The sequence below is a fragment of the Tamandua tetradactyla genome, chromosome 22 (genome assembly GCF_023851605.1).
Source record: "Tamandua tetradactyla isolate mTamTet1 chromosome 22, mTamTet1.pri, whole genome shotgun sequence".
NCBI lineage: Eukaryota > Metazoa > Chordata > Mammalia > Pilosa > Myrmecophagidae > Tamandua > Tamandua tetradactyla.
The window spans coordinates 24,065,249-24,076,838 of NC_135348.1; the positions used below are offsets into that span (position 1 = coordinate 24,065,249).

The 11,590-nt window shown below is 44.5% G+C and overlaps 1 protein-coding gene across 1 annotated transcript in view; it reads left to right on the forward strand.

Annotated features, from left to right (window-relative positions):
* The window catches only part of FREM3 (FRAS1 related extracellular matrix 3), a 63,882-nt gene extending 62,293 nt beyond the window's left edge, over positions 1-1,589 (forward strand). The window contains 1 exon segment of the mRNA XM_077139549.1: positions 1,540-1,589. Within this exon segment, the coding sequence (XP_076995664.1) occupies positions 1,540-1,589 (50 nt within the window).
* Positions 1,590-11,590: the final 10,001 nt, after the last annotated feature.

The following is an 11,590-nucleotide window of genomic DNA, read 5'->3' on the forward strand; positions in this document are numbered from 1 at the left end:
GATCAGGCTATGTTGTTATTACTTTCAAATCAGATTGACTGCCTCACATTTCAGTCATGCCTCTGTCAGGATTGAGCAGCTGTGAGTTGTTGTGTTCAGATCTAGGCTGGATTACACAGCGCTGCCATAACAGACATTAGTGTGACTGCTTTACAGATTCAGCAAAGAGCTTCCATTCAACTGAGAGCTGTGCCAAGAAATAAACACAGGGTTGTGTAGGAATTGAAGAATATATGTACTCTCAAGCTGGATGTGGCAAATTTCTCATGTACTACATTGTTCTGGGTGAAATACTATCTTTAGACCAAGCATACGACAAAGGAAAATATGAGTGAGACTAAAGCTGAATTGTTTTTTGTTATTTTGTCTCCTTAGTAGTTTGCTTGGTAATATTGTGCCTAATGGACCAGATCTCAGAATTGTGCTATAGACCATTTTGCTCCATTAAAAAAATTGTCAAGGAAGTTCATGAAAGGTTTTAAGATATGAGGTATTTGAGAGAAAGGAAAGTAGACAAAATGATTTTAAGTGAGCGTGCTTTATTGGCTGCGCTCCTGGGCAGAGCTCACCGAGCCCAAGATGGAGTGAGGTGAGTCTGTGCGCGCGCTTTGGCGAGTGCAGTTTTTGAGGGCAGGGGTTAGGTGATGACATGAAAGGGGCGGCACATTAAACACAGGATTATTATGCTAGTGGGTTGAGCAGTGGGTGGTTAGACGTGTTGAACAGTGAGTGAATAGATGTTTGCTGCACAAAGACCTGGACTGTAATGGTTCACCTCCCGTTCCGGAGTGACGTCATGATTCCAGCCATAGAGTCCTCCCTTATTCCCCCCGACCTAACATTCCAGCCTTTTCTTTTTTTTTTAACATGGGCAGGCACCGGGAATCAAACCTGGGTCCTCTGGCATCGCAGGCAAGCATTCCTGCCTGCTGAGCCACCGTGGCCCGCCCATTACCAGCCTTTTTTGTGACAGTTGGGCGTCGAGATCTTTCTAGTTACTTCCTGCTGTGGTGGGACGGCGTGGGGCTATGGGTTGAACTTGGTAGGGTCGGGAGAGAGAGAGGCTGGCTGCAGGAGTTTGGTGAGGTTGGCAGGTGGTGATGTTGATGCAGAAGCATTTGGTTGACCGCTACTTGGGATAGTTCTTTTATATGACCTTGGAAGAAGTTAAGAAGGTAAGGAGATAGGAGAAAAAAAAAAAGACAAATTAAGATAACCGGACCTTAGCAGTGGGAGAAGCCATGCTGCTAGTGGGGAGGAGAACCAGCTTAGGGCAGAGGAGGTTTCCTGTTTCCTGCTATAGAAATTTTTCTTTAGTTTGTTTAGGGTTTGAATGGTTTGCTTTACCAGACCCAATTTATTGATGTAATAGCAACATTTTTTTTTTTTTTTTTTTTTTTTTACATGGGCAGTCACCGGGAATCGAACCCGGGTCCTCGGGCTTGGCAGGCAAGCATTCTTACCTGCTGAGCCACCGTGGCCCGTCCGCAACATTTTTTTTGGGAGGAATATGCACGTCCCTCCTTTTTTGGCTGTCAGCAAGTTTAAGGCCCATCGATTTTGAAGAGTTATCTGAGCTAGCGAAGTGAGTTGGCGTTGTAGAGAGGAGAGAGATTTGGCTGTTGATTTTAGAGCTACCTGTAGTTGAGTTTTAAAGTTTTGAGAGGTTAGAATATTGTGTCCTAGTGCCCCTCCCGCTGTGGCTGAGGCTGCAACAGAGACGGTTAGGCTGATGCCTACTAGGATAGGGAGAAAGGCAGCCCTTTTTGAGCACGAGGTGGGTAATAACCAAGCTAGGTCAGACTCCCCACAGAGGGTTAGTTGAGGAACAGTAGTGACCAGGAAGCACGGTCCTGGGGTAGTGGGGTTAAGGCACTTGATAAGAGTTTTATTACACCAGAAATATTGCCTTTCGGGGGTATGGGTGGTGTTGTGGGTAGTGACATTGGTTTGGCATCGGTTTTGAAGTTTGGCTTGTTTTACCATTATGTGTATGAGGTAGCAGGTTTTTAGGAGATAGGGGAAGGTTTTTTAGAGTCAGGATTCCACAGAGGGACATTTTTTAGGGTGGTGTGGCAGGAATTAGGGCTGTGTTGGTGTATTTGGGTGAGGTTTATAGGGAAGACTGCTAAGAATGGCCTCAAGTATTTCAGAGGGAGTGATTACAGCATATGAAGCTCTGCACCTCCCCTGCTGGTCTATAATTGAATTGCCATCTATGAAAAGGGTAAGATCTGCCTCTGGCAGCAGTGTGTCCGAAAGACCCTGGCGTGGGAGGCAAGCTCTTTCATGATTTTGGTGCAAAGGTCTGTGGGTTGGGGGAAGGGGGTTGACAAGGGCTCTTGAGGGAGAAGAGTGGCAGAGTTGAGACTAGGTGAGGTAGAGAGAGCAATGTTCGGGTTTTCCAGGAATAGTAAATGGAATTCTTGGACACAAGGAGTGAGGAGAGACAGAGACTTATGGGATAAGAGGTCTTGCAGACACTGGGGGGACAGAACTTGGAGAGGTTTACCCAGGCTGAGTTTCAGAGCTTCATGGGTTGGGGTGGCCGCTGCAGCTAATGCCCGGAGACAGGGAAGCCAGCTGCAGGCAGTAGGGTCCATCTGTTTGGAGAGGTAAGCTATTGGAGTATAGGTTGGCCCCAGAGGTTGAGTTAGAACCCCCACCGCCATTCCCCGCTTTTCATCAGTAAATAGAATAAACGGTTTGTTAGGATGCAGAAGGGCAAGAGGAGGTGACTGAAGTAAGGCACTGCAGAGGACCGAGAAGGCTTTGGATATGATGGAGGAGTCATCTAGTAGACTTGCAGGTGTTGCTATGGCTGCATTGTAGAGGGGCTTTGCTAGAATGGAAAAATTACGGACCTCGTGCCGGAAAAATTCCACGAAACCTAGAAAGGATAAAATTTGTTCAGCATTTTCCAGAGGCTGGAGTTCACGGAGTGCTTGCTGCCTGCCCAGTGTGAGGTGTTGAGAGGTGGGAGCAAGGAGGAGGCCCAGATAAGTAATGGTGGAACAGGAAAATTGGGCCTTGGTTGGTAAAACCCGGTATTTTTTTCGCTAAGAAATTTAATAGGGTGGCCGTGGTTTTTATGGAGGCGTCTTCAGAAGGGTTGCAAATTAATAAGTCATTTACATATTGGAGAATAACACTGGGAGTTAGATTGCATTGTGTTAGGGCTTTGGCTAAGGCTTGGCCAATGGCAAAACCCCTGAGGTAATATTGTTCATGTAGGTTGCTGGGCAGCTAAAGAGTCCGGGTTTTTCCAGGTAAAAGCAAATAGATTGTAACAGGCAGGGTTCAGAGGTATAGTAAAAAAAGGCATTTTTGAGGTCCAGGACCGTGTAGTGAGTAGTGTGAGGAGGTGTGTGCGAGAGAAGAGAATATGGGCTGGGGGCCACTGGGTGGATAGGAATAACAGCTTTATTAATCAGTCTGAGGCTCTGGACTAAACGGTAAGAACCATCAGGTTTTTTAACAGGTAAAATAGGAGTATTGCATGGTGAATTAGTAGGTATAAGGAGTTCTTTCCCTTTGAGCCGGTCAATGATGGGTTGCAGTTCCCTTCAATGGGTTACAGAAATGGGGAATTGTGGCTGGGAGGGGAATGAGGACGGGTTTTTTACTCGGATGAGAACAGGTCCATGATGGGAAGCTATTATAGGGGTGGAGGTATTTTACACTCTTGGGTCACTGAAAAGTATGAGCGGGAAGGATAGGGTCCTGGGCAGAGGCAGAGGTTATACATAGAGGCAGCAGTAGATTTGCAGGAGGAATTTTTGTCCAGTGTAGTGATACCCCTAACTTGGTGAGAATATCCCGCCCCAGTAGAGGGCTAGGATAAGAAGGCATTATTAAGAAGGAGTGTGTAATAGGCTGTCTCTTTATTAAACACGTGAGTGGCTTAGTGGTTAAGGGGCGCAAAGGACGGCCATTTATGCCCATAACCATGACCCGGAAAAGACAGAATTGACCTGAATAGAAGGGGAGGACGGAAAAGGTAGCCCCCGTGTCCACTAAAAATTACGTGGACTTACCCGCTACCTTGATTGTTACCCTGGGCTCCGCGAGGGTGATTGGGGTCCCTGAGGCCGGGCGTCATCAGTCTTCAGTGGCCAAGCCCAGGACTGCCAGTGGTGGACTAGGGGTTGGAAGGACGCACCCCCCCCCCCCACAGCCAGGCGCCGAGGGGCAGTCACTTTTCCAGTGTCCGTTTTGTCCACAGAGAGGGCATGGTCCCTTGGGTGGTTGAGGATTGGAACACTGGTGGGGCCAGTGTCCGTCAAGGCCACATTTGAAGCACTTTCCTGGTGGTGGATTAGTCATAGCTGGCTTCTTCTCTACTGTGGTAGGCCACAGGGCCGCGATCAGGGATTGGGTTTGTAAGGTCGCCTTCCGGCAGTTTCGGGACTCCTTTTCTGCCCTTTCCAACTGATTACGTGTTTGGGAACTTTAAAGGCCAGGTTTACCAGGTCGCGAATAGGGACCTGAGGACGGTTCTCAATTTTTTAAGTTTGTGCCTTATGTCTGGGGCTGACTGGGATATAAAATGTGTGGCTAAAACAGTTTTACCAGCCTCCGAGTTGGGGTCTAGGCAGGTATATTGGGAGAGGGCTTTTGTGAGCCGGTGTAGAAAAGCAGCTGGGTTTTCATCAGGACCCTGGGTAATTTCCCATAGCTTATGGAAGTTTATTACTTTATGTGAAGTTTCTGCATGCCTACTATGAGGCATGGAAGCATTTTGTCCCATGTAGTCCACCCGTTTCTTCCTGCTGGAGTGTTAACCTGATATTCCTACCCTGGCTCTCGGTTTGGCACTGCCTCGGCTCCTACTGGCATGATGTGGTCAGTTATATGGACCTGGTTGGCATGGGCCCTGAATGCACTGAAAATACAGTCTCTTTTATTTAGGGTGAGGGAAGAATAACAGATTATATGAATGTCATGCCAGGTTAGATTGTAGGCATTAGCTAGATATTGAAATTTTTTAGTATAAGTGGTTGGGTCGCTGGAGAATGAACCTAGCTGTTTCTCAATATTAGAGATGTCAGCTAAGGAGAAAGGGGTGTGTACTTGAACTAATCCCTCAGGTCCCGCAACTTCCTGTAGAGAATAGTAAAGAGTTCTTTGAGGGGGTATGAGAGCTTATAGGGGAGGGGGGCAAGGCTGTTGAGAACAGTGGGGGACTGGATGGAGATGGAAGGGGAGGATGAGATGGTGATAGGAGTGCTGCCAGGCCAGCGGGAAGTGAGGATGGGGACAGATAAGATGGCAGCGAGGGTGCAGGCAGAAAGGGAGATGAATAAGATGGCAGCTGGAGTGCCATTGTGATAGGCGGGGAAAGTGAGGGATAAGATGGTGGATGAAGTGCGGCTGGAGCAGAAGGAGGAAGTAAGGGGCAAAATGGCAGCTGAGGTACTATTGGAGCAGAAGAGAAGGGTAAGGGGCAAGATGGCAGCTGAGGTGCCGCCGGAGAGAGAGAGGGATGGAGTGAGGGAGGAAGGGATCATGTGCAAGGATTTTGCAGAGACAGTGGTCACTTGAAAAAAAGATGAGTTAGGGGGTTCAGAAAAGGAGAAAGTCTCATGAGCAGAGAGGGAGGGTTTGGGAGTTTTCTTGGCTAGGAGAACCTGAGCCATGGAGAAAGGAGTACAAAGAGAGGGACAGGAGCGCAGGAGGAAAAAAAGCCTGGACATAAGGAATTTCGGCCCACTTGTCATTTTTTTTTGGCAGAAATTATGGAGGTCGTTAAGGACCTTAAAGTCGAAAGTCCCCCCCTCAGGCCAATGAGAACCATTATCCAATTGGTATTGTGGCCAAGCCTTTTTATAAAAGTAAGAGAGGCGCTTTGGCCGAATGTCTGGAAGCAAATTCAGTGTGGATAAGTTTGCTGGTAGGCAATTTAGAGGCGTAAGGGATTGGGATTTATTGCCCATGCTGAGAGGTCTCACAGAACAAAGGAATCACTCTAAGAACAAAGGACTGGCCCAGGGGCGTCAGCATCCCAATGCTCTGAGAGAGTCCTTAAAGCTCTTATGAATGCGGGTTTAAAGTCCCATTCAGGTTTTGGACCCGAGTTTGGGAAGGAAACAAGAAGTGGGGCATCCCCACGGCTTTTTGAGTCCTGTAACAAGGGTATGAGGCTTGCAGGCATCCCTGTTCACCTCAGCCCTCGGGAGGGAACCTGACGTGAATTCACGATTTTTGGAGAGTAATTTACAGACAGGCTCTCTCCTTGTCAGAACTGTGAGACCCGGCAGCTGGGCTAAGAGGGGAGGGACTTACCCAATCAGTGATGGATGTAGCAGCAGGCCAAAGGATCCCTGGTCTCTGGCTATGTGGAGGAAGAGTGAGAGGAAGCGGGGTGCCCCTGGCCGGGTGGGCAGCACCCATGCTCCTCTCCCGGGTTTCGGCACCAAGATGAAAGGTTTTAAGATATGAGGTATTTGAGAGAAAGGAAAGTAGACGAAATGATTTTAAGTGAGCGTGCTTTATTGGCTGCGCTCCTAGGCAGAGCTCACCAAACCCAAGATGGAGTGAGGTGAATCCGTGCGTGGGCTTTAGCACATGCAGTTTTTAAGGGCAGGGGTTAGGTGATGGCATGAAAGGGGTGGCACATTAAGCAAAGGATTATTATGCTAGTGGGTTGAGCAGCAGGTGGTCAGATGTCCATTGAGCAATGAGTGAACAGATGTTTGCTGCATAAAAGCCTTGGTTGTAACGGTCTACTTCCTGTTCCGAAGTGACGTCATGATTCCAGCCATAAAGCCTTCCCTTATTCCCCTGACCTAACACTTGGGTAGTTACCCAAGTTGATAGGCCCCTCTTTAGCTGAGGTGCTACTGGCCCCACAGTCCACAGCCAAAGTCCCTCCTCCCCACATTGTCTGTATGTGACTCAAATCTTGTGCCTGGAATCCTTTTACCAAATTCCTGTCCTAATACCCACAATACTGTGGGTCTCCAGTCTTAAGACTTGGTACACTCCCTGGAGGCTAAAACATTATCCCTGAATTCCAGTTCTGCTGCCTGAGAATACATCCTCTCCTCTACCCTCTATTTCACTTGCTGTGGATTCCCCCATCTCTTTGCTACCCTCTTACTGCTTTACCAGAGGTGATACTTCAGATTGCTCCTTGGACACCATACCTTGCCCATCTGGCTGGATACCCACTGAAAAGTATGACATGATTCAGGTCAGCCTTATTGGAGTCTTCCCCACCTCAACAAATTTCAAAGGATGACATCCTGATGCAAGAATGTCCTCTGTGTCAGGTAATCATAAAGGCCAGAAAGGACCACAAAGATCATCTGTCGCAATCACTTCAGTTTATAAATAAAGAAACCAAGCCCCAGAGAGCTCAATTGATTTGTCCAGAATCCACATTTAGTCAAGGCAAGAACAAGCTGAGACACCCATCCCTCCAGGTTCCTAATCCAATGTATTTTCTCCTCTTCTATGTTTCCCTCAGTTTCTCTGATAGCTGGTTATTTATCTTATTTTTGAAAACTCCTATGACCCAGAGCTTACTACTCAAAAGAAAGCCAAATTTATTGTAGAATACCTGTAATAAGCCTAATGCCCTTTCTTATTCAGAGGCAAAATCTTTAAAAATCTGTTTTCCTATGACTTGCAGGCATTGAACTCGCTCTATTCTGGAGCAACACAGAATATACTCTAGTATCAACTATCAAGCCTTTTTGTTTGAAGACACCAACCGTGGCTCATCTTTATCTCTCCTCTCCTCCAATATAAATGTCCTGGTATCTTCAAATGCTCTTCCTGTAACATGGTTTCAAGTCATCAATATTGATCCAAACGGGACTTTTTGTTTCTACTATCTTCCTTCACTTGCACACTATAATTCTCTAAGCAACTTAAAGTTTCCTAAGAGTTTTTGTTGTTCTACCTCTGGTTTGCCACTGTTTCACTTAGCTTATCTCTCTGAATCTCCTTACTGTGTTTGATATTGCAAGCGCCCATTCTCAAATTCTTTACTCTTAGATTTTCTTAGTTCTATTCCTCTCTCTCCAACTGTTTTCCTTAGTTCCTTTTGTGGGCTTCTTTCCCTCTAGGTTCCTCCCCAAGAGCTGGTGCTCCCAACTCTGCTCCTCTTTTTATACATTCACATTGGATGATATGATCAAACTGCCTTCTAAGCGATTGACTCCAACCTGTACAGTAAGGATTTACAAATCTTATCTCTAGCCCTGAGTGGATTATTATACTCCAGATTCATCCATTAAATTGTTTCTAAACATATCTATTTGGGTGTCCTTTAAGCAAGTTAAACAACATATCCATTAGAAAATTCATCATCTTCCTTTCTCCTATCCCATTCAAGATCATTTTTATCCCTTTATATTCCTAACTGAGTTCATGGTAGTGCCTCCCACTTCTACCTTCCACACTAGAAACATGCAGAGCATCTGAGAAGCCACTGACACCTATATCCTGTTGTATATATTCAACAGAAATCACTGGGCTCTGTTCAAAGAACTTCTTGCATTCCTCTTTTCTACTCCATCTTTAATATTATTGCTTAGTCCAAACCATTCTTGTGTCTAACCTAGATCGTTGCAATAGCTTCCTAATTGAGAACCTTAACTCTTCCTTAAATCCATAGCCCACAACAAAGTCAGACAGAAAAAAAAAGGTGTACAAACAAAACAAAACAAAAAAATGAATCATCATTCCACCACTTAAAATTGTTTTCCACATTATATAGTATATAAAATGTGAAGTCCCATTTACTTAAAATGGATCCAAGTTCCTCCAGTATATGACTCTGCCTTCCTTCCTAAATTTGTTCCCTACATTTCTCAGCCCTCTCCTAACACATTACCAATAGATAAACATTTTTCATTTTCTCCAAACACTAGGCTTTTTCATGCTTACAGGCCTTTCCTCATACAATTCCTGGGAATAGTCTTCCCACTCTCTCATTGGCCTGCTCTCATTTATCCTTGAAGATTTAGCAAAGGCATTATTTCCTCCAGGACTCCCCCTGAGCCTAGAGGTAGAGACAGTTCCCCTCTTGTGTTTTTACAGCACTGGGCTTAGCTGATTTTAATGGGCATGTTGCCTCAAAGACAATGATGCATTCTCTTTACATTCCCAGTGCCTAGAACAGTGCTGAGGGCACAGAAAAGGTACTCAATAGATGTTTTTTGAACTGAACTAAAAAGAAAATGAATTTGACTTAGCTTAATCTGATGTTAAAGAACTAATAGATAGGCTTCCAGTTGACCAAGATGGTGGTGTAAGACACTCTAAGATGCCATTCAACCACAGAATTTTTTAACAACTAGCAAAACTCAGCAGAGCCACCTTCCTCACAATCCCAGAAAACAGTTAAAGGGTTTCAGTAATTGGGTAAGTGCCAAATCAAAAAAACACACAAAGCTTCTTATTGGAGAAGCTTGTGGTACCCTTGCTGCCTCTCCCCACCCCCTACCCAGTGCAGTGTGGGGCCAGCCCGTGGTCCTATTATGGGCCTCTGACCCTGTTCCGGAGAGAACAAGGTAAACCCTATGTATGTACCACAGTACTGATGCGTCAGAGCCAGTCTATTGGGTAGCAGCCTGAGCCAGGAAACCAGTCTTTGGCTCACTCTCCCAGAACGCACTGCAGATAGCTAACGCTATAAGAAATTATTAAGTCAAAGAGGCCTGGGGCAAAGGATTGCCTTCTTTAACTCATATAATAGAACACCAAGGGAAAGGAGAAAGTCTATTTCATAAAGTATAGAAGGCACATTCCAATCCCAGTAAAGATGGGAATGCCTAAGGCCATGACAAGCACAAATCCAGGACAATTTGAAGGCTCAGAAAAGATAGAGAGGCCACTGAAATTCACATTTGCCTTGGAATGATCTTTATAGGATGGCTAAAAACCAAAGGGAGAGCAAGAGCCAATGCAGAAACAATTTGTAAAGACTGAGAAAGGTGTTTTTTGTGTTGGTTTGTTTTTATTAGCTCTTGGCCCTCAAGGAAATCACTACCTGGACACAGCATAAAGAACAGAGTAGGGGGGCAGTGTGACAATGTCTCAGTGGCAGAATCTCACCTGCCATGCCAGAGACCTGGGTTCGATTCCTGAGGCCTGCCCATGTGAAAAAAAAAAAAAAAAAAGAAAAGAAAAAGAACAGCATAAGGAATATCCTCAGGGACTAAATCCCAGAGTTAACAATTTAAAATATTAAAATGTACAGTGTGCAACAAAAGATTATAAGATAAGCATAGAAACCATTAGTGAAGAAGAAAAGGCTTCAGCTATACCAGACAATGACATGTAAAAAACTAATCCTCCATATGCTCAAGGACATAAAGGAAAACACAGAAAAAGAACTAAAGGATATCAAGAAAACAATAAATGAGCAATATGAGAATCTCAATAGACAGAAATTTTTAAAAAGAACGTAAAGAAATATTGGAGTTGAGGGCCATAATAATTGAAATGAAAAACTCCTTAGAAGGTTTTAATAGCAGATTGGAACTAGAAGAAGAAAATGTCAGTGAACTCTAAAACAAGACAATTGAAATGATTCAGGTGAGGAGCAGAAAGAAAAAAGAATGAAAAAGGTAAACCGAGCCAAAGAGACTTGTGGGATACCATCAGGCATACCAGTATACACATTATGAGAATCTCAGAAGGAGAAGACAGAGAGAAGGGACAAGGTAATACTCAAAGAAATAATGACAGAAAACATCCTAAATTGAACAAAAGATATGAATAAGCCCAACAAACTCTAAACAGGTTGAACTTGAAGAGAACCACACCCAGACATATAGTAGTCAAACTGTCAAATGCCAAGGAAATGTGTTCTGAAAGCTGCGAGGGAAACACAATGTATGTGTCTTTATCAAGGTCTTAAAAAATGACTAGGCATTCACCAAATTGGTACATATTCCTGCTCAGAGAATACCCTCAGAGAAGATGGAGGCTGGTACTGTGGTGAGCATACAATGAGCTATTTGTTGTAACTGGGGCCCAGGGCATGGCGTGGGCTGAGCTATTTGCAAATTCCAGAAAAATATGGACTCGTGTCAGATTATGACAGGTTTTGTATAACATGGTAAAACTTTTAGCAAGACTTTCCTCAGCAATTAAGTGATCCACTAAAATACCTCCTGAGAATACTTTATTAAAACTTATTTCCACCTTCTACAAACTTCATTTCATTTATCTCTTCTAATTTTAATTCAGATCTGCTTCTTTGCTATGGTGTGTTCGCAGAGGTGTCATGTTTACAACATCAATTTTCCATTTTACTACCTGAGGAGATAATTTCTCTTAGTGACTCAGCTTATTGGCATTTACTTTTTTTGTTGCTTTGGCCTCCAGATATCACAAGCAACAAAGACATTCATTTTAAAACATCTTTCATAGAGCCATACACTGTGGAAGGCAGTTTGGCAGTTCCTCAAGAAGCTGAAAACAGAATTGCCATATGATCCGGCAATACCGTTACTAGGTATCTACTCAGAGGACATGAGGGCAAGGACACAAACAGACATTTGTGCACCAATGTTTATAGCAGCATTATTTACAATTGCCAAGAGATGGAAACAACCAAAGTGTTCATCAA